The sequence below is a fragment of the Zonotrichia albicollis genome, chromosome 1 (assembly GCF_047830755.1).
Source record: "Zonotrichia albicollis isolate bZonAlb1 chromosome 1, bZonAlb1.hap1, whole genome shotgun sequence".
Classification (NCBI taxonomy): domain Eukaryota; kingdom Metazoa; phylum Chordata; class Aves; order Passeriformes; family Passerellidae; genus Zonotrichia; species Zonotrichia albicollis.
The window spans coordinates 123,645,692-123,668,884 of record NC_133819.1 but is presented as its reverse complement, the minus strand read 5'-3'; the positions used below and the strand labels follow the sequence as shown (position 1 = coordinate 123,668,884).

At 43.7% G+C, this 23,193-nt stretch overlaps 1 protein-coding gene and 1 long non-coding RNA gene across 2 annotated transcripts; one reads left to right on the top strand and one right to left on the bottom strand.

Annotated features, from left to right (window-relative positions):
• Positions 1-621: 621 nt before the first annotated feature.
• Positions 622-10,057, bottom strand: LOC141731011 (uncharacterized). The gene is made up of 2 exons (XM_074552755.1): positions 9,123-10,057; positions 622-3,005 (listed from the first exon to the last, which is right to left on the bottom strand). The coding sequence occupies exon 2, from the start codon at positions 2,989-2,991 to the stop codon at positions 1,540-1,542; it is 1,452 nt and encodes a 483-aa protein (XP_074408856.1). The 5' UTR covers positions 2,992-3,005; positions 9,123-10,057; the 3' UTR covers positions 622-1,539.
• Positions 10,058-10,583: 526 nt separating this feature from the next.
• LOC141731012 (uncharacterized) lies at positions 10,584-13,987 on the top strand. Its single transcript, XR_012582878.1, has 3 exons — positions 10,584-10,750; positions 11,994-12,107; positions 13,650-13,987. It is a non-coding gene; the product is annotated as an uncharacterized LOC141731012 (long non-coding RNA).
• The last annotated feature ends 9,206 nt before the right edge of the window (positions 13,988-23,193 follow it).

The following is a 23,193-nucleotide window of genomic DNA, read 5'->3' as shown; positions in this document are numbered from 1 at the left end:
CCCTCTATAGAGGCAAATAAATAAAAAGTACCAGAATGCATGCGAATGAAACAAACTGACTAAGAACTCAGTGCTGAACCAATACTATTATAAATATACACATCTATCACACTTTTGGAAAAAAACCAACAAACTCATAGCATATCTGTAATTACAAAAGACAGGACAGAAATTGCAAATGAACCATCCAGTACTGCTGACAGTTGCTAGTCCTGCGTCTGTAAGCAGAGAAGAGAGGTCTTAGTGAGGCTCTCAAAAATTCTTCTTCTTCTTTGGAATAAATATCTCTTTCTTAAATTAACTCTTTTCTTGTGAAAGGTGGCAAAAAAAAGGACAACACCTATAGCCTCTATAGCCTGCAGTATACCAATATTCAGACTTCTATCAAGCCAAACTATGATGACCCACTCCTCAGCTGGTAAAGACTCACTCTCATGACAACAATTTATCTGTCATTTCTGGGATCTGAGAAGGTATGTGTAAAAAAATCTTCAGTCATGTGCCTGGCCTGTCTTAACAGCCAGTGACTGGCTGGAAGTCTGCAAACTATGCTCTACAGTCATTTGGTTAGAATACTGATCACATCACATGACAGGTTTTCAAGGGCTATTTAATGCCTTCTAACAAATCCTCTCTCAGCTCCTTAGACTATTTTCCCAATTAATACTTAAGTTCCTTTTATAAAAGCCACCTTCTGTGGAGGGATAGAATGTAAGAAAATAAAAATAGTGCAGAAGGTAATCTCACCCCTGAGGAGTTGCAGCTGTACTCATCACCAAAAATTAGGAACAGGCCTGCCCTGCGCGAGGGCGTACGCGGCCCTAGATCCGGCTAGCACGAGGGGTGAGAAGGCCAACGCCCCTGCGCATAAGAAGCCAGCTCCCTTCGGCATCTTGGCCTCAGGCTGGGCTGGAGGAAGAGCTCGGAGTGGCGCACTGCGAGACGAATAAGGAGGTGACCACTTGCTGGGGGTGAACAGGTGGTTTATTGGGTGATCCGGAGGCACCAACGAGGAGGGGCACCAACCAGCAAAATGGCCCCGAACAGGGGGAGCGACAAGGTTTTATAGGGAAGGGGAGGAGAGAGGAGGGGAGCCCAGCTATCCAATGGGGAAACTCAAAGGGAGGTACTGAACATAACTGACATACACCAGAAACCAACGAATACAAAGTAAAGGAGGGGCCCCGGGACCACAGCCAACCACAACCCCCAGAGAGGAGAAGGTTCTCGAAACCTAGGAGGAGTGGGGGGTGATTGACTGTGCCCAGGGAGGAGAAAACATCTACTTATAAGGTGGGATAAGGGAGGAGTGGTTCTACAAACTGTAACATTAGCAACTAAAAATAGCATGGTAACCAGGCAACTTAACTGGCAAGGAGGCAGTGGCGGGAAAAACTGGGGAGAGAGGAACCATTTACAAAGAACAAAGGAGGGTACAGTACATAAAATGGGGGAGCAAACTGAGAAACTTAAAACACACTACAACATCTCCCCGTTTCTTAACAAATAAAATAAAGAAAACAGGAATGCCCGTATAACTCAAAAAGAAGATGTCCACGGCCGGTCCTGCCAATCTTCGCCTTCTTCGAGCTGGAGTTCGCCAGCCCACAGATGTTCTTGGGGCGGCTCGGTTGACCCCTCCTCGTCTGCAGCTCCTTCGGCCTCTGAGGAGAGGTCCTTCAGCTCAAAAGGTTCCTCCTGGGGAATTGTGGCATGATTGGCAGCCATAGTTGTGGCTCTGGCTATTAATTTTTGGACCAAACCGCGGATCATCATGAACAGAACTAAAAGTACAATCAAACTCAAAACAATCTTAGAAACTGATTCTAAAACTGAACTGGCCCACCCGCTGAGGCCCCAACCCTTGAAGATGTCTCCCAGCCAGTCTGATGTTTCCTGCTTGACCTGATGGACGAGGTCTTGTAGTCTTTTTATTGAGTGCCTGGCGTCCTCGGCTCTGGAGGACAGGTTCATGCAGCAGAGGCCCTCAAACTCCTCACAGTGATGGTGATGAAGCAGCAATAGAAAATCTATTGCTGCCCTGTTCTGGAGTGTCGCCTGCCTTGTTATTTCCTCGTCTGTAAGGAGGTCGTATAGCGCGGCTGAAGTAAGATTGGCTTGTTTAGCCACCCAACACTCTAGGCGGCCCAATTCACCTACAGATTTGGCTACCGATACCCAAGGCAACAAGATGGTAAAGGCGACCGACTTTGAATGTGACCAATGAGTAATTTCATCATCACAGTCCTCGGTGAGATCTTTAAGATCTCTTTTGGATCTAGCCAATTCGGATGTGATGTTGGTCTTTTTCCAATTGATAATTTGGGTGACGTTGGGGGTAAACGGCGTCAGCCGGCCAAAGGTGCACGGCCCTCCGACCAGACCAGAGGGGATGCCTGCCCACGCTCGGTCGCCACAAATCAAAAACACCCCCCTTGGAAGGGCATAAGGGGTCCGCTTGGTGGTGGTAGGGCCGACGATCTTCAAAACGGCCCGACACCACCGGTCCATTTGATATTCTTTCTTTGTTTGCAGGACCACCTCAGTGCCCTTCTCTATGGGGGTAAGAGTATAATCAAACTGAAAACAAATAGTAGAATTGGCGGAACTGAGTAAATGTAATTCTGTGGGCTCAGAGGGCGCAGGATCCAGCCTCGCCACTCCGTCTCTCCAGGCATTACTGGGTTCGAAACCAGGAAGGAAAGTAAGGCTCCGGGCCAAAATAGGGGAAAGGGCAGACTGAAAGGCAGGGGGGAACTCTCCTGGAGAGAAAGGGATCCCCACAAGGCAGGACGACATCGGGTCCTCTGCAGCGCCGGTGTCCAGGCAGATGCTGTCCTGTCCTAGCGATTGAGCCAAGGCACGCCAGACGTTGACTTTTGGCTGGGGAATGACCCACGGCTCCGTAGGTGGCAGAAGGAGTCCGCAGGTCGTCAGCACCATCATCATCAGACAAGGGTTGGGAGCTAGCGTTGTCAATGCGGGGGCCATTTGGGGAGATGCAACTGAAATGAAAAGAGAGCCGTAAAAGTATATGGAATTCACAGAAATGGTTCCTCTCCAAACAACCAATTTAAATAAAACATACGAGGGGTAACGGTTGGAGCTGGGGGGGAATAGGAGGAAAGATGGTGCAAGAGGTCAAGGGGTGGAGGAGAAGCTGGAGGAGAGGGTTCTTCAGAAACAGGGGGAAGCTCAGGAGAAAAGGAAGACGGTTGGTGGTGTTGCTTCCTCCGCCGACGCCAACATGCTTGCCGGACCTGTGGTACTGCCTCTGTCTTGGTCCTCTGCTTCGGGACGAAGGGCCTGACCCACTTAGACGGGACCCACTTGGGGCCTGAAGGAGTGAACACGCAAGCGTATCCCCTCCCCCAAGTCACCAGGTCAAAGGGGCCCTCCGTCCGCCAGGTCTCCGGATCCTTTACAAGAACCGGCGGCCTGGCTTTGGGCTGCAGCTGCTGGTGACTGCCGAAATGCTGGACCACTGGAGGATTTTGGCTGTCAAAAGAGCAATTTAGAAAATTGAGGGTGTACAGAGCTCTTGACAGCCGGACGTGGGGGGTCTCCACCTTCATTGCCGGTTGTTGTCGGGACAGGATCTTTTTGAGGCTCTGGTGGGCCCTTTCCACCATGGCTTGGCCTGTCGGGGAATAGGGGATGCTGGTTTTATGGACTATTCCCCATTGTTGCAGGAAGCTCCGCAGTTCCTTGGAAGTGTACGCAGGGCCGTTATCTGTCTTTAGGGCCCTAGGGATGCCCAAGACAGCGAATGCTTGAAGCAGATGCTTCTGAACATCCACTGCCTTTTCACCTGTGTGGGCAGAAGCGTAGATAGCCCCGGAGAAGGTATCGACTGAGACATGGACGTAACACAATCGACCAAAAGATGGGATGTGTGTTACGTCCATCTGCCACACCTCACAGCTTGCCAGCCCTCGGGGGTTAACCCCCGAGGCCACGGTAGGCATTTGGTCATGCTGGCATTGGGGACATGTGGCCACAATCGCCTTGGCCTGCTCTTGCGTCAGATTGAATTGACGAACCAGGCCAGGTGCATTTTGATGGAACAGTTGGTGGCTGATCTTAGCCTGACCGAACACATCTGGGAGAGGGGCTTGCGAAACAGCAACCGCGGCCAAAGAATCGGCACGACGGTTGCCTTCCGCAATGAAACCAGGCAGGTCTGTGTGTGATCTCACATGCATGACATAAAATGGATGCTCGCGGTGGGAGACCAACTCGACGAGCCTATTCAACAATTCAAATAATCTTTTGTTGGTGACCTCTTGAAGAACTGCGGACTCAGCTCGGGACACTACACCTGCAACATACGCAGAATCTGTGACCAAATTGAAAGGTCCAGGGAATCTCTGGAATGCCCTGACGACTGCGTCTAACTCAGCAATCTGTGGAGAGCCCTCCACAACAGCAACATCGGTCTCCCACTGCTGAGTTTGAGGATCCTTCCAAGTCATTACTGACTTGTGGGATGCTCCAGACGCGTCCGTAAAAACTGTCAAAGCATCCAGCGGCTCCCTGCTCTGAACCTTCTTCAACGATAATTTGAACTCCGAATTGAATAATTTGTGGGCCGGCCGATCTACTGCGATGCGCCCAGTGTAGCTGTCAAGTGCAAACTGAAGATATTCATTAGTTTGCAGCAGTTCCTCAAAGGTCTTTAATTTTAATTGGCCCGATTCCAATTCAATTGGAATATGGATGCATGAGAAATCACACCCTGCAAGCTCCCTGATCCTCGATCTCGCCTTGAGGATCAGTTCGGCTACCAACTCCTGTGGCCGTGTCATTCTTTTGGACCGATGGTGGCTCAGGAAGACCCACTCTATGATTAAGAGCTTCTCTCCTGAGCCTTGGTCCTTCGGACTGTCGTCCCACTGATGGATGATGCCGTGGAGGTGTGGCAATTTTCCCAGTACTATAAATTTGAATGGCAGGCCCGGATGGTAACGATGGGCCTGCCTGGTCGAAATAGCTTTTTGCACCTTCTCCAAGGCCACCTCTGCCTCTGGGGTGAGAGCCCTAGGGGAACTGAGCCCCTCTCCCCCTTTCAACAAATTGAAAAGGGGGGCTAGGTCTTCGGTTGAAATGCCCAGCCAGGGTCTCACCCAATTCAAAGACCCACACAGTTGATGGACATCTGCTAGGGTCTGGACTTTTGTCCTAATAGCCAATTTTTGCGGAACAATGGTCCGCTTTGTAATTTCAAGGCCCAGGTACTTCCAAGGTGGCATCCGCTGAATTTTGTCCTGCTGGAGCTCGAACCCTGCAGCAACCAACGCATTGGTTGTCAGGTCAAGCGCATGGGCAAGCAGACTGTGGTCGGGCGCACACACGAGGATGTCGTCCATATAATGGTGAACAATGACGGCATCCCCGAGGGCTGTACGGATGGGTGACAGCAGCGAAGCGACATACCATTGGCAGATCACAGGGCTGTTCTTCATGCCCTGTGGAAGCACCCGCCAATGATAGCGCTTGGCTGGGGATTCACAGTTAACGGACGGAACTGTGAACGCAAAGCGCGGAGCATCGTCAGGGTGAAGGGGAATTTGGAAGAAGCAATCCTTTATGTCAATTACAGCCAAATTCCAATTTTGGGGGAGCATTGCTGGGGAGGGCATCCCTGGCTGAAGAGGACCCATGTCAACTATTAATTCATTAATTTTGCGGAGGTCGGTCAGGAGTCGCCACTTGTCCTTGTTGGGCTTCTTGATGACAAACACTGGGGAGTTCCAAGGTGACATGGTCTCCTCCAGGTTGCCTTTCAGTAACTGCTCCTGAACGAGCTCGTTGAGCGCCTTTAATTTTTGCTTATTGAGTGGCCACTGCTTGACCTGTACTGGTTCATCAGAAAGCCAATTCAGCTTCCAGGTCCGGCGCTCCTCAGTGGCCACTGCCCGAAAAACCTGGGGAGCCTTCGGGAGGTCAATTTTGGCTCCCCACTGGGCCAGTAGGTCTCTTCCCCAGAGAGGCTCTGTATAATCCAAAACAAACGGGCGTATCGAGGCCAATTGCCCGTCGGGCCCCTTAATTTGCACAATGCTCTTGGATTGGTTTGCCAATTGAAGGCCCCCAACACCAGAGATCGTGCCCGCAGCGCTTTGCAAGCCCCAATGTGACGGCCACTCCCGAGAGGGAATGATCGTCACATCTGCACCTGTGTCCAAAAGACCCCTCACTATCTTCTTGTCTCCGCCCAACGAAAGTTGGCAGGTCAGGCGGGGCTTTTCCCTCCCCACCAGTTGTGCCCAGGCCACGGTCGGAGGCGATGTCTTCTCCGACGAAATCGTCCAGGGATCTTCTTCTGGCACAGGAATGGCCTGGGCAATGACTTGTCCCTTGGGGAGGAAAAGTGGGGGTCGGACACAGTACAGCCCTACCGCGAAACGGTCCCGGTCGGTAGTTACCAGACCAGGGACGATGTGGATGTCTCGCGGTGTGTGCTTGGTGTCTCCGACAACAGTCCACCTGCAACGTCTCAGTTTCCTCCAGCGACCCGGATGTTGCAGGTCGACAGACACCAGCTGGATGTTACTGCTAGGGAGGTAAAGGTCCCTAGTCAGCTGCAGCCTGTATGGAGAACCAGAGGACATGGTGTTAATTGCAGGTACAGCACCACAGGTAGATAAGGTCACGTCTGAGAAATACGTCAAATCCGGCAAAGCGTATGTCGGCGGTCCTCTCCTGTCTCCTCCCTCCCCGCAGGTTGTTGAACAGCCCGCCGTACTTTTGTCATCGCGCAGGGAGGGGCTGCGCTCCAAACTTAGTTTTTTTCCTCCTTGTTCTCCTCCCTTTCTCGCTTCCGCCTGTACTCTAAGTAATCAAGGCGCATCGGGCACTGGGGCATCCAATGCCCGACTTTGCCACAAAGATGGCAGGGGTGGGTGGTTGATGACCTTCTGCCGGACCCAGGTGTTGGGGGTCCGGCAACGGGGGCAGCTTCTGCTTCCATGAAGTCCGGCTCGGGGCATTCAGCAAGAGCCACAGATGTTCTCTTGGGCCGTGATGCCAGGGAGACCTGACGCACCACGACCTCAATCATGGCCTCTATCGTGGGCCGGGGACTTCGAGGGAGAGTTCTTATAGCCTTGCGGCACTCAGCATTGGCATTGCTGAATGCCATCCGCTGAAGCATCCTCTCCCTGTCATCATCCCCGAGCGCCTGCGCCTCCACATATCGGTAGAGGCGCTCGATAAAGGCCATGTATGGCTCTTGCGCTCCTTGCCGGACCTCATCCTCCTCCCATTGGGAGGTCACCACCTCCAGCTTGAAGAAGGCCCGCTCAGCTGCCCGGGCGGTCTCCACAAGCTGGGAGGGGAATAAGGCCTTCGCCTGAGCTGCCCCCTCTGCCCACTGTCCCTCACCCAAAAGGTGTTCCTGGGTGATTACCAGACCATCCGCATCATGAGACATTGCAGGATTCCCCCAAATATTTGGGAGAACCTCCAATATCTCCCTCCTCCATTCCCCCACCCAGACGCTAAACTCCATGGGCCTAGCAAGGCTGGAGAAGAGGGCCCTCAGGTCAGCCGGCACCAGATCTCCCTGTGCAAGGGCATTGAGGAGCATACCCCGGAAGTACTCTGACCCCCGGGAGTAGTCCTTCTGCGCCTTGCAGCTCCTTGATCCGGGCCTGTGCTAAAGGCACCCACTGGGCCTGAGGGGTCCCCTCCCCACTCAGGTGGTAGGTAACCGGAGCGGCTTCCAACAAGGGCGCCTGCTCCGGCTTCCGGTCATCCACCCCCCCCCCCCCCCGGAACACAAAGCGTGGGAACCGGAAGGAGGAGCGTGGGAACCGGAACTGGAGGAGGTTGAGGCGGGGTCTGGCAATGACGCAGGGTGAGGGAGTGGGCGTGACCAACCACCCCTCTCCACCCCCTGGGTGACGCTCGGAGGCGGAGGGAAGTACAAAGGCGGAGCAGGGGAGGAGCGAATGGGGGGCTGAGCCGGGGGAGGAGTTTGGGGAGAAGCTGACTGAGGGGCGGAGGACGGAGGAATGGGTGGGGCGGAGGGAGGATATGAGGGAGGGGTAACCGAAAAAGAGGTGGGGTCTGGAGGAAGAAAGGGGTTGGGGCAAGGGAGGAAGGGGTTAACTGAAGAAGAAGGAGCCCTGGCGGGAACGACCACGTGGCCGCCGCCATCTTGGGCTCCCAGGGAGCCATTTTGTGGATCATCAACAAACCGAACAACCTTGGGCTTTTCAACTGGGGATTTGGGAACTGGGGTAGAGGGTGAGGAAAGAAGAGGAACCTGGCCAGGGCTCCTCGAAGGGGGAGGCTGAGCAGGTCGAGGGGGAGCAGGGGAAGGATGGACCCCCTGCCTCTTGTCGGCCTTCAAAATCCCCCTCGAGGGCTCCTGCCTAAGGGGAGAGGGAAGGGATTGAGGGGTAAGGGCAACAGAACGAGGGGAACGGGGGGATAAACCAAAACTTGCGGGCCTTTTCTTAGGTTCCCCTGACGAGCGGAGTGCCGCAAGCACTCTGCCTGCCCAGAATGCCACGGTTGCTAATTTCGTCTCCCCGGAATTAACAGATTCTTCTAATCTGGCCAAAATGGCTGCCCAAAACCATGGCTGCTTGGCAAGTTCCGGGGAGACTTCGGGGAACTTTGAAAAGACCCACTTAACCAAAAATTTTAACTCTTGCTTGGGGGCCTTCTGACCACCCCCAAGCAGCAAACCTTTTACAACATAATATACCTCCTTTTGGGATTTTCCCAAGCCAGCACCCATGGCACCTTTCTAGTGCAGGAACTGCTGTCACTAGAAAGGGGGAAAATCCACTGGTGGTACAACCACCCGCCTGAAAAATAACAAAAACTAAAACAACAAGCTACTCGCCACCAGCCCCTGCTCCCCCCACTGTCCCCAAGTCTGGGGTTTCAGCAAAGGGAAAAAAGGATTTGGGTGGTGGGTCCGGGCCCCAAGTCTGGGGATACTGACCCCACAGGAAAGATAAAACAAAAAAGGCGCGGGGATGAGGAAGAGCCTCAGGGGAAGAGGGTGGGGGGTAGGTCCCCAATGCAGAGCATGTACCCCTAGGGGAAGGTTAAAAAGGCAGGGGGGAAGTCGGAAAGGTCCCCAGAGCGGGGCCCGATCTTACCAGCCTGGTGGCGACAGCAAAAGAAAAATCAGGTGGGGGTCTTCGTCTCCGGGGTCGTCCTCACTGGGTGCGAGGGGTCCCGATCCCGATCCCCAGGGAGCGCTGCCCCTAAAACAGGGCCTGCTACTACCTGGGGTAGTGCGGCGTCCAAAGGAACGAAATGTCCAACTCCGAAGGGTCCGGTGGTCAGCTGTCCAGGTGGTCAGTGGTCCACTTCAGGCCCCACACTGCGCGAGGGCGTACGCAGCCCTAGATCCGGCTAGCACGAGGGGTGAGAAGGCCAACGCCCCTGCGCATAAGAAGCCAGCTCCCTTCGGCGTCTTGGCCTCAGGCTGGGCTGGAGGAAGAGCTCGGAGTGGCGCACTGCGAGACGAATAAGGAGGTGACCACTTGCTGGGGGTGAACAGTTGGTTTATTGGGTGATCCGGAGGCACCAACGAGGAGGGGCACCAACCAGCAAAATGGCCCCGAACAGGGGGAGCGACAAGGTTTTATAGGGAAGGGGAGGAGAGAGGAGGGGAGCCCAGCTATCCAATGGGGAAACTCAAAGGGAGGTACTGAACATAACTGACATACACCAGAAACCAACGAATACAAAGTAAAGGAGGGGCCCCGGGACCACAGCCAACCACAACCCCCAGAGAGGAGAAGGTTCTCGAAACCTAGGAGGAGTGGGGGGTGATTGACTGTGCCCAGGGAGGAGAAAACATCTACTTATAAGGTGGGATAAGGGAGGAGTGGTTCTACAAACTGTAACATTAGCAACTAAAAATAGCATGGTAACCAGGCAACTTAACTGGCAAGGAGGCAGTGGCGGGAAAAACTGGGGAGAGAGGAACCATTTACAAAGAACAAAGGAGGGTACAGTACATAAAATGGGGGAGCAAACTGAGAAACTTAAAACACACTACAACACTGCCCTTAACAGGACACAGCTGTGTCCAATAAGAAGATGAGTGCTATAGAAGAATGGGTTAGGTGGGTGTAGAGTGAGTTGGAGTTTGTTGGTTGTGCTGTGAAGAAGAAGGGGTCAGTGCTGTGAGGAGACGCCCATGAGAAATCACCAAGAAGGTAGGAGAGCTTTTCAATGTTATGACAGCAACCTTCTACTTACTTTATACTTTAGTTATTTTGCTGGAATACATGTTAATGTGGGCAGTTAAAAAGATAAGTCAAAACACTCTATGAGAATTATTTAGGGTGTTATTTCCATGCTTCTGACCTCAGCTTCCTGTTGAGAATGGTGAGCCTTTATACGTTCTAGTCACAGTGATTATACTATCTACACAAATAAAGGGATAAACTTCATATAAGGCTTCTAAACCTGAACTCAGAGGCAATACTAACTAATATGATTTTGGAAGGAGAAAAGCAATAAATACCATTGTAGTAGATATTCTGGCATTTTAAAATTATGCTACCATTGAATGATAAGTGAATATAACATATTAAGGTTTAAAATAAAAAAGGTTTTCAGGATTAAATATTTTACTTTAGAATGAAGAATCTTTCCTTGACAGAAGCACCAAAACAACACAATCATGTACCTGATAAGAAGCCTTTGGGCAGAGTAAGTTCTTGCTTCAAGGACCAGGACTGACCATACTTGATTTGTGTAAAGGTGTGAGGTAAGATCTGTGTTAGAAAAGTTTTTTCTTACTGTTCTTCAGAGGTCTTCTCCAATAATGCCTCCAGGCATCATGTTGTTTTACTCTAAAATAAACTGATGCCCACAGATATCAAAGCTAATATTCAGAACTTATGAAGTTTCCATTTTTTCTTCTCAATAACAAGTTTATTCAAGTCTCCCATACTGGTAGGTAACATTTGATGGTTCATTGCATAAGGATCTTCAATAGCTAAGAAATATTTTGAATGGTAGATTAGGCATTCTGTTTAATAGCCTAATAATATGTCATCCTGCAATAATCAACATAAATGTCTACTTTTCAGCTTCATGGCAGTGATGGCAATAATTCAATGACAGATATAGTTTAGTCTCACTGGAGCTAACAACTATTAGGAACAGAGAGCCTATTTATCTTTATTGCATCAACTTGAGCCATACAAACTTGATGTATGATTCTGTCATGGGAAGCTCAGTGTTACCTACCAGTGCCACCAAATACTTCAGCTAAGGAGATATTCTTGTTCCACGTTCTGATGTATAGGGTATTTCTTTTGGTTATGGATCAGTAACTCAACAAGGCCTGACAGCAGGAGAAAGTTTGTTGCTATGATCCAGGAATGTACTCATGCTGCCATTTCTCTTAAAAATGAAATCTTTTTAAGTGGTTGTCCACATACTCTCTTTACATTTACTGTATCTGAATGGATAGAAGTTACTTTCTGTAATACGTTTTTGTCTACTTCTTTCCTTCTTCAGGCCAAGGCATCACATAATCCTGATTATGGATTTCCCCTCTGCACCTATTTAAACCCAGGCTCATCTTTCTGAATGTCAGTGATCAGAACTCTAGATCTGTCTCTTATGCTTGGCGGACTGACATTCATAATGTCCCACTCTGCTGAAAATAGTTTGAAAATATCTTAAAACAATGACTGAAATTTTTCAAATGCACTTTATTGATGATTCCAAGTAATTTTTACAGCTTTTGTACTAATCCCCAATTTCTCTAGTTTAATCAATTCCCTTTGAATCCTTCACATGAAGTCCAGAGAACTTAGATTGTCTGCATTGTTCTTTTACAAAAAGTGAAATTTTATCCAATAGCTGACTTGGTATGATATCCTTTGGATGTATTGCACATATTTCCATTTCATATGTGCTGCCATTTTTCTGCTTAGATTGATTAAAAAATACCTGATATTAGAACTGATTATGTGCAAGTTTCTTTCTTTGTTTTACAGAAAAGACTATCTGGTCTCTCATACTTTTGTACACTGCGCTCTTTTTGTTTTGATGCCATTGAGGAGGAAAAAATTGCATCTTCTTTAATCAGAACAACTAGGGCTTTGCAATTGGTGAGTTCTCCCCTTAATCTGAGAAGGAAGTCTGAGCAGTTAAAATTATTGGAACCACAGCTACTTTAGAACATAAGAGTTGCAGGAAACAAAGAGGCTCTGATAGGAAAAAAAAAAAAAAAAAAGGAAAACTGGCTCGGGAGATGGATTTCCAGCAAGCTTTTAAGTCAAGCAAAATGTGGTTTTATTTTTATATTAAAATCTTCTTCCAGAAACTCACTTGGCAAATCCATCAGTTGGGAACACCAATTTTCAATTTTTACATTATGCTGGGCAGCAGGGTCAGATACTATATAGCCACTCTGAATTGCCTTGAAAACAAGATGTAACTGAAACAGCTGATATTTGTACTTCTTGAGAATGGACAAATATAATTCAAGACAACAGTTTCATTGAGAATAACTGTGCTGGTTTTGGCTGCACTAATTTTCTTCGCAGTAGCTAGATATAGATGTGCTAGATGTAGATGAAAAGAGGTAGAGATAACCCTATCACTTTGTTTTTAGGATGTCAGAGTCTCTGTGAATCAGAGAAATTCTGAGGATTTTGTTGAAATTTACACCAAATATTTGTAATTAAGAACATACATCCCAATTTTCATGGCATTTTTTCCATCTGTAGCACTGTTGTCCCCTATTCAAAATACCTGCATGTTTTCATAACACTGAATCTAAAAAAAAAAAAAAAAAAATTCTTCCTCTCAGCAGCATCAGATCTTTGTATTAGATGTTGTCAAGAAAAGACTATCAAAAATATACCATAGGAAAGAATAATTTCCTTATTTCTCCATATGGGAAATATGAGAGATGTAGCCTGGCTTTTAGTTCAACTCTTCCCCAGTCCTCCAGGCAAATTCATAAATTAATTGCATTCACAGAACTCCCCCTGCAGCCTTGGTCTATCTACCTCTGGAGTGTTTCCATATTCTAATATCACCTCATGTCTTAAAAGGAGCTCCACCTTGAATAGAAACTGAAATTATAATAACAACAATCACCATAATTTCTAATTTTCAGTCGTCATCTGAACAATGTTTGATTCTTTTTGCATTGCCTTTACCTATACGGTCCAGTTTCTATTCCCTCATTTCTTTCTATAAAATTCTGGGTTTTTTACTTCTGTCTGTCTATCATTAAAATTCCAGGTCTTAAAAAAAAAAAGACAGCATCCAATTGGCTCATCCAGATATCAGTGACACTTTAATGATTATGTTCAACATTAGGAAAAAAACACTACACCATTGCCCTTTAACAAATCTACCTTCCAGTGGGATAACTTTTGTTTTTACAGTGCTTTTCAAACCACTAATATCTAATGCTGCACTTCATCAGGTGATTTTTATATAAGTATTGCCTGTCAATGATGTTTTTGTTACTTATTGCAGAACAGAATTTCAGTGTTGTAGTACTGCTTTCACTATTTATTACCTCTTAAATATTTTGACTCTAATGATTCCTCTGATGTATTTGTCTATTTGATACTATGAAATGTTTTAAAGATTTTGCTCCTCAACTAAGCAGTCTATTTTTTCTCTATCCTCAGGCTCTTTCTCAACTAATGACACCATATGAGGCAGAGTACAGTCCCTCAGGAACTTTCAAGATGCAAAAAACTATCACAGCATGAAAATTTCTGTAATTTAAATTTTCAGTTGATGTATAATTCCTTGTTGTTTGTTTTGAGTCCTCAGACATTAAGCCTGTTAGTTATATTTGAACTTTGGATGATTATGGTGTATTAATGCTTGACTTTTGACTCACAATTCAAAACTGAAATAAATTTTTCTTTGTATTTTCTTATTCATTATTATGTTACTTTTTTATATATTTTTGGAAGAATATATTAAATTCGTCACTCCAAATTCATTAGAAAACTAGTGAAACTGCAAAATAAATACCATCTATGAATTAGACTCTGCAGTGTGGGTCATTGTTTTAGTTGCAATGAATTTTTATTATAACCTGATACCTATGAAAAATATCAATTATTGTCTCAAAAAGGTTAATATTTACAAATATAAACATATCACAATCTATTATAGAATGAATGTCCTGTTATTTTTCCACCAATTTCTCACTCATTCACAGTCTAGAATCAAGAACATGCTGTGCCATTTTTTGAGTCTTTCACAGTCTTGTAGATCACTCCTTTAGAAACCTATGTGTGCAGGCACAACTTGAAACAAAGTTGAATTCAGGGCTATCTATGTGTCCTATATCTCACACAGGTGAATGTTCTCCAATTTTTTCTTTTTTTTTTCTTTTTTTTTTTTTTTGCCTGAGTGTACAGGAAACTTCAAACAAATTGATGCCTGTGCAGGAAAGTGAAGAAATGGCAAAGCCAGGCCCAAAGGCAGAATGCTTATGAGTCTGTGCTCAGGGTTTCCAGCTCCTAAGCCTTCACTACCATGCGGTAGTAGAGATATATAGATACATATATATATATATATATATATATATGTATATAGATCAAGTTCATGTGGAACTGCTCTGGGTGGAGAATACAGAGTATTGCACCCATCAGGGAATAGGTAGCTCCAAGACTTACAGTTATTGCAGACTATTCCCAGGAAGGCAATATTCTGAGGGTTCATTTTAGGTGAATGCATTTTTCAAGTAATCCTTATATAGTCTCTCAAAAACAATTTTGCAGAGAGTATTTAGAAGCACACATTAAGGTTCCCAAAAAATGTCCCTCAAAACCTTTTCCTGATAAATGCTTTTAACTCCTTGTTTGGAAGAATTATGTTCTAAACATGACTTCCACAAGCTGCCTCAAAATCAAGCTGGCTTGCTATAACTTAAGACAATGTGTTCATGAAAACTTGTTTTTGAGGTTTAATGTTTTCAGATCTACAATCACACCCCCAATGAGATAATTAGAATTTCTAGATTTTAGTATGTTTAACAAATTTATGCAATTTATTTTATGCCATTCCTTAGTAGTTAGCAGGTTTTTGAAAGAGGGAGATCTTTCATATTGGAGGAGAATTGCACAACCATGGCAGAACAGCTCTTACTACCCACAACTTCCTAAACTCTGGTTCTAGTGAGCCAGTATCCATACAAGAAAAATACTACATTATCGCTTTCTGTAAAAGAAGTTTTCTTTCAAAGCTTTAATTTATTAAAAGCTATCTATTTTTAAAATCAGTAGCAGAAGCGGTGTTCTCTGTAACAGAGGGTATTAGTCTCCTCCTGTTAATAGCTTTGCCAAAGAAATGAGAAACTTTCTTCTCAGGGCAGGTACCATCCACATAAGTTAAATGCCTTTCTAGACACAGCCTGTCTGTGCTTGCATACTTCTCAGCACAGTTTTCTAGGAATACAGTAAAGCAATGATCTGAATTCTAACAGAATTTGGGAAAAGTTATGCTGGATGACAGAAGGAAATCTGGTTGCGTGCTTAAACAAAGCAAAATATGCACAGCAAAGGTCAGAGCTTCTTGGAATAGTATTGATTTCTTCAGACAGCAGGGGATGCCAGTATTTCTAAAACTTAAAGAAAAACTTTGTCAAAATCTCAGTTTTCTCTCCATTTCCAGTGGGATTAATTTAGGTATCAGTTTTCCCATACTCTTCAAAGACAATATTTATTGCAAAGCCTTGCATCCTGTAAACTTAGTCCAAAATAACACCCCTGAATTATCAGCTCTTTAGTTCATAACTCAGGTTTAGTTAATGTGATCTGATGTAAACTTAGAATAGACTATTAAACCTAATGAGGAAATATCCCCTTTTGTCTGCAGAGGACTTCTGAAGACAGTGGAACATGAAGTAGTTTTGTGCCCTGGTGTGGTCGGTGAACAACCACTCCTAGATGCTTGGGATTCTGCAGACATTTTCTTCTGCAACTTGCAAAGGAAGAAGGAACATAAAAACACACATTCCTTTTTTGTGTGTCAGCTGCACGTATATTCCACAGACAGACAACTAAACTAGGAATGCAACACCCACAGAGACTGAAACAACTGCAGAAACAGCTGAAACAAAGCCAAAACAAAATTTTGATCCCAGTAGCAAAGGCTTAAAATGTCACTGTAAAATGACATGGAAGAAGGAAATCTGTCTGTACAGCCATTGGAAGGGAAGTTGTTTGGGTTCTGTTTTCCATCAAATGACTGTGTGACTGTGTCTTACCTGGAAAATAATGGAAAAAGAAACTGCTCTGATCTTATCCTTAGAAAGTGTGGATCCAATTCCTTCCTGATTTAAAATTAGGGCAACTGCTTATTTCAGTTACAGCAAAATCAGAGCATATGAATCACTGAAAGTTTGATTAATCAAGTTGTTTAATACATGTCATTGATATGTTTGAAGGGAAAATAAGATTTCCAAAAGCAACTTATGTGGCAAAATGTTTGCACCTAGAATACAAGACAATGCTGCGATGTTTTTCTTCCTTCCATTTTTTCTGCTATAAAGGATAAATAATTGAAACAAATGCACAGAACAAACACTTCTACATCTTTATGTTGACAAATTAGTTTAGATTACAAAGCATCACTCAGGAATACATCACAAAGTAACACAGGAATTTGTTGGAAGATATGGCTTTCCATTTGGAATAAAAGTATCATAAGTGAAATTAATTATAGTACTAGTATGGATAATTTAAGAAAAATATTTTATCCACTCTGCATTTCACTTTATATACAATTTTTGTCTTCAATATGTAGAACAGGAAATATTACAATGCATTCACACATAAAGATATCAAATGCTACACGTACAGCAATGCTCAATATGCAGTTTTAGATTCAACTGTGGTTTCCTCCAGGTTAAGCTAATTCAAATGTTAAACTCTCTGGGTTGCTATGAAAAAGCTTATAAATTTAACTGTAAACTTTAAAAAATGCCAGAAATAGAGTGTCTGAAGCACAGACCTCTAAAATATGATGGTTTCCACTTTCAATATGTTTCAGTTTTATTTCATGTGAACCAAATTTAAAGCTGAAATTCCCTGCTTTAAGCATCATATGCTGTCCACCTATTTCTTACATTTGCTGGGCATTTGACTCATTCCCCTTTTTAAGCTTTGATGAACCTCTCGTGAATCTAGGAGGTGTAAAAAGTGTAAACTGTAGAATGGTGAGTTTCCAGTACCTTAGAAGTTAATTTTGAGTTAATTTTGGGCAGGAGTAATACTTGGCAATCTCTTGCAGCCAACCAAATCTGTATGATTAGTCTCAAACTACAGTCACAGATCTCAGTAGCCTGTGATCTCCTGAGGTGGCCCATAGGAATAGCTCGGCATTTTGTTTGTGATGGTTTCATTATGGTTCATAAATATGGGCCATTCTTCACTGTCCACCACGATGAGAATAGGAGTGAACCTTCCTCTCTAGGATGGGAGCAAGACAAGTGTGCTTTCCCATCAGGTCTTAACTGAAGTTGTGTGGCACTGCACATCTTACAGCAGATGCAGAAGACTGACTGTGGACTGCCTTTCAGAAAATGTAAGAATCCCCAATTCAGATTTGCTGATAAATATTGGATTATTTAAATCTTTTGATCATTCAAGAGTAATTTTTTTCTACTCTCTGTATGAATTTTTCCATGATAATTTTGGTTATCTAGTGTATACCTGAAGTGCCTATATAAACTATACTGGGTCTGCCTTCAGAAAACTGGGGGGAAATTATACATTGTAATTTCAGCAGCTATTTTGCTTTAATTTAGTATCTGCATCTCCGTCTACACTTTATTTTCTTGAGAGATTTTGTGTGTTGGAATTATATCCAGATTTACTGTCTTCCTGTGACAACTATTGAATCTTTATGGATATAATTGGATATATCTATAAGAATATCCAATTATATCTAGATATATGTATAAGAATAAATTGAATGCTTCACACAGCACTCCTTGGCACAATATTTAACAAGTACAGGATACCCTTTTTCTATTCTATTAAAACCTTAATATCTCTAAGAGGTCAGCCACATTCAAACTATCCATTACTAATGGTCTTGACCCATACAGGTCTTTACCTTTATTGCAGATTTCATAAGAGACTGCCTGTTGGCCCAGATCAAAAGGGGATCCAAGGACTGCAAGTGTTGTAATCCTTTCACAACGCAGGCATCTGGGATAAATGGCTCTGCAAGCCAACAGGAGACAGTTATTTCCATTAATGGTTTCATGTCCTCAGAGACAATATGAAGATTAGGCAAATAAAAAAAATTTAAAAGTTCCTATCTTTGTGAAGATGTATGCCAGAAGAAGTCCATTTATTGCTTGTTGAATATCCAGAGCTCTTTGGAACCAAGACACTGAGAGAAGAATATAAGTGGGAGATGCACACCTGCAGATATAATTAAGTTTGGTTTAATGTTCCATAAGGAATTTCTTCACTGTATTCACTAGTCTTTAGTGTCACCTTAATGTCTTCACTGAATCAGAACTGTCCCAGGATAAAAGAAAAGAATATCCTCTTTTAGTAGGAAAGTACTAAGACGGCTGTTGCTTTTGCGTCACACAATTATATCCATAACTGTTTCCAGTTCCTGAATCTACAGAATTGTGTTTAGGCACTTTTTGGATATCTCCAAGGATACAGACTCCTCAAGCTCTCTGGGAAACTTTTGGCAGATTTCAACCATTTAAAGGCAAAATGTGTTTTCCTACACTTCAGTGGAATTTTCTGTTCTAGTGTGTGCCCATTGCCTCTTGTCTAGGTCTACTGGGCACCACTGATAATAGACTTCACTTTCTTTTCTCCCTCCTGAGCCTTCAATTCTCCAGGCCCATTTCTCTCAGTCCGTCCTTATACAAAAGAAGCACACTGATCACATTTGTGGCTAGTTTCTGAACTTTCTTCAGTATTTCCAGATTCTCTCTGGTGCTGGAGAGGGGACACAGTACTCTGGATGTGCCTTAACAATTCAGAGAAGAAGGGCAGAAGCATTTTCCTCCACTTGCTTTCGCTAGACTTCCTAATGCAGTTCAGGATACAGAAGACAAAATAAACACTATTAATAAATAAACTATATAATAAACACTATATAATTTGAAGACATCCATTATTGTATTTCTTGTTACAGGTAGTCAAATCATTGTTATTTATAGGTTTTTTTTCAATCATGACCACAGATGATAGCCACACCTACTGGGAAGGGATATTCTTTCCCAAAGGCTGCCTAATCAGCTACTGTGCTGCTCCTGCATGTGTAATTCTGCATGACTGTGACCAGTTTAGAGCCACTCTTTTTCTCCACTTTTTTCCAAAGTCAAAACAGCAGTGATGTGTGACTTTTATGCCTATCACAGGCAGTAAAGAGGCAGGTCTTTGCAGATTTATGTCCCTTGTGACTGTGATACGAAATGCAAAGCTTGTCTCAAATGGGCAGTTTGGCCTGGGTGTGCCCGGAATTGGTCTCTGGATAAGAGATCAGGTTATGCTATTGCAGCACAGCCTGTAACCCTCTAGCAACTGAATCTTTTGGACAGTTCAAGCAGTTCAAGCTAAGCCTACTGTGTCCTTGATGGGATGGATGTGACGTTGGCATTTACAGGCACCCTTGAGAAAATTGTTCCACCAATTTGACAGAAGTAGAATCCAGTTTGTGACTTAGTTTGTGTAACCCACCAGTTTGCATGAAGACCCCACAAGCCTTAAGATACGTTTTTGGAAGCATTTTGTTTTGCTAAAAACTAAACAGCAAACTAGAGAAATTCCATGCTGTACTAGCTGGTAGTGGAAACAAAAAATTAAATATTGTTTTGAAAAAATACAGGCTCTGTGTGTTTTCAAGTCACGGTGATCAGCCTGTAACTAATGTCCCAGCCAGTTTTGCAGGAGTGGGCTTGTTTTCATTTTGGAGTCAGCTATGTAAACAGTAATTCTTTATAACAGTATTTACTTTCTAGTGAGAAATACAGCCAGGTTAAACATTACTAACTCTTTTTTTAATGATTTCTCTTTGTTTTAGAATTTAATTTTGCTGGGCAAAGCTAATTTGAAAACACAAGTCAGATGCCAGGGAAGAAAACATCTCAAAGGTTCTGTACTTGGAAAATGTATATTTCTTTATTATTGGCTCCCATAAAAATATCAGGCTGTGTTTTCCAGCTAGGTTTCTCAGAAAAACAAGTGCTTTTGGTAGCTAAAAAATTAAGCTAAAATAGGTTTATGGGAAAGAAAATAAATGGGGATGCTGTTGTTTTCTGCAGCAGTATTTTTACAAAACCCAAAAAGCTTCATTTAGGAGTTAAACTTTCAGAACTAGTGATGGAATCACATAGGTTTTGAGCATGTTCTTATTTTATATAAACTGTGAAAAGTCAAACTGAAATATGATTTTAGACATTGTATTTAACTACTGCTTCCAAAAATGAAATAGAAAACAAATTGTCTTAAATATCCATTTAAATAGGAAAACAAGTTATAAACATTCCTTTCCTGATGACCATTTTTAACTTTGTACCACAGCTAAAAAGTATTGCTTGAACGGGTTAAAAAAATAATAATTGGTATTTGTGTAGGCAGATTGCAGTTTTGTTCCTTGAGATAATTTCCAGGTTAACTTTCTTCAAAGACCATTTGCATTCCAAAGTCAATATTTTAGCTTGTACATTTTTTTAACAGTTTGCAAAAATGTCTAGACTTATATTTCAAATGCCCTTCTTATGTTGCAGCTACATGAATAAGCACATTTTTTTGTTTAAATCTAGCATTTTCTGGCAGATTAAGTATTTAGGAATGTTAAATCTTCTACATTGTCAGTAAATCTCCCATAAATTGGTGAAACTGTAACAAAATGAATAGGTATGGCTATAATGTCTCATTTATTATACAGCAAGCTGTTGCAGACAGGTGGAAGAGAAAGCCACGCTGGTCTGGCAGTTTCACAGAGGAGCAGGATGATCCTGCCAGCAGGATATCTGCTTTCCAGCTGCATGTCCCAGCTAGGGAGCCTGTCCTGCAGCCATAGCTCATACAAGGAGCTCCTGAGAAAGGCCCAGCGCTGCTTTGTGGGCTCTGCGAGGGCCTGCCTGGAGCCCCCTGGTGCGGGATGCGCAGGGTGACGCTGGGGCAGCAATGCCAATGACAGCCCAGGGGGCACAGAGTGCTCTGGGTTACACAGACCGCCCCCCAGAGCAGCCACAGCTGAGTGCCCCACACGGACACAGCTCACCAAGCCCTTCCGTGGGGCCTCCAGAAAGAGCACAAGGCATTTTTGGAGGAAGATGTTATCAGATTGGGGCAAAGTGGGCCACTTGCAGAAGTAAGTTATTCTTGGCATCGTGCATCCTTCAGGCTCGTTGTTATTCTGGACCCAAACGCAGAGACTGAGTGACAGGAGAAAGGATTAGAAGAACTGCTAGCATGTGTTTTTGGATTGAAGGGGGAAAGTCTGCACCCTGATTTTCTGGCTTCTGCCTTCTTGAAGAGGAGTTTCAACAATGGGTTTGAAATGCAGAGCCAGCAATGATGGGAGGAAAACATACATTTGTGATTAGAGTGGCAACTCAGTTAAGTCACACTGATTGAAATAAATTGTCTAGTAAAGAAATAAGCAGTACTGACATTGTAAAGAGCACTTTCACCTGTGTTTCTGGTGTCAAGATGGAAAATCCTCATGACATTAGCCTAGCTAATATTCAGAAAAAAACATTCCAAAAAACTTATGCGTTTTATCGTGGACACAAGGCAACAAGGTCCACCATTTTCACTCAGTGTCTGTTTTCTTTCCAGACCTTTTAATTTATACTCCCGTCTCCTTCTCCTCTTTCCAGTTTTATTTTCCTTTTTCTCACATGAAGGTGTCACTGCTCAGATTTTACACTGAATTGGTCTCCAAGTCCTTATCACCATCTCCATCTTCCATAATATCTGGCCTTCCACAAGGACCAGTTCTTTTAAGAAATTCCCCTTCATATCTACCTCATTCTTATTCCTCAAATCACACTGTCTAAATTGGTTTCCTCAGCTTGGTCTACATTTATCTTTTTCCTATATTAGAGAATAAAAGCACTTCAGGGCAAGGAATGTATCTTATACCACACTTGTAAAATTATATATACATTTACAGCTGTCTATAAATGACTTTTTAGGAAGAGAAGCAAAATAATTTGATCCATAAACAGGCAAAAATCTTACCTTCCCACATGAATTTTACTTGGGGTAAGTCAGACAAAGGCAATGGCCACTAGAGTAGTAGTGTTAGTGGTAGAAGTAGTAACAATGGCTTAGTGAATTAATAGTTTATTAACAAAGAAATTCTGAACTCAGTTCTGCAAAGTTAAAAAAAACTGAGAGCACTGCCCGATTTACACAAAGTATAGCCAAATAAGGAAATTCTCAACACACTGCTCTAGTAGGTCAAAGTTAAGTATTCCTCAGCTGGATTTTAAAGGTCTTGAATAAAATCAAGCTCTCAGAGGACTCACTCTGTAAGGGAAATATCAGCTTTCATGAAGATTGTCTTCCAATTAAAATTTTACATACATACCTTTGTGTTAAGGGACATAGGGTTTAGTAAAAAAAATCTGTCTTTTAAGATCAAAATATCTTTCCAACATGACTATATACACACATGTATCTCCACAGTTTTGGGATTTTTCTCCAAATTTTATTTATAGAAATTCTAGACTTGCCATTTATTTTCTGAGGTTTCTGTGGTTTTTGTTTTCAGAGGTACCAATACAGCAATGAAGTGAAGGAACACATATTTCGTGCTTTCTGTGTTCAGGCTTAAAAAATACAGACTTCCGTAGATTTTTCAAGTATTGGTTACTTTACAATTTCCTTCCTCCTCTTCCATTTTCAGCCTTTGTCTAGATTGTATGCATGCCAGACATAATTTTCAACAAAGAAATATTGAAATAGGAAATACTTCACAGTATTCTCTTGATGTTGAGTCTGCAAATTCTCTCATGCAAATCTTCCACTTCAAAGATATGCTCAAACAGTAGGAGCCAGTAGGGAGAACAGAAATACTGCAGGCTGGAAGTTGAACCTACACCATTCACTTTTTTTATGAGAACCATGACAATGGTACATGCAAAAAAAAGCCAGCCTTGAGGAACTACAAGATTCAGGAAATCAACCCAAATGAGAAGAGTTGTCTGGTGTGGGAAAC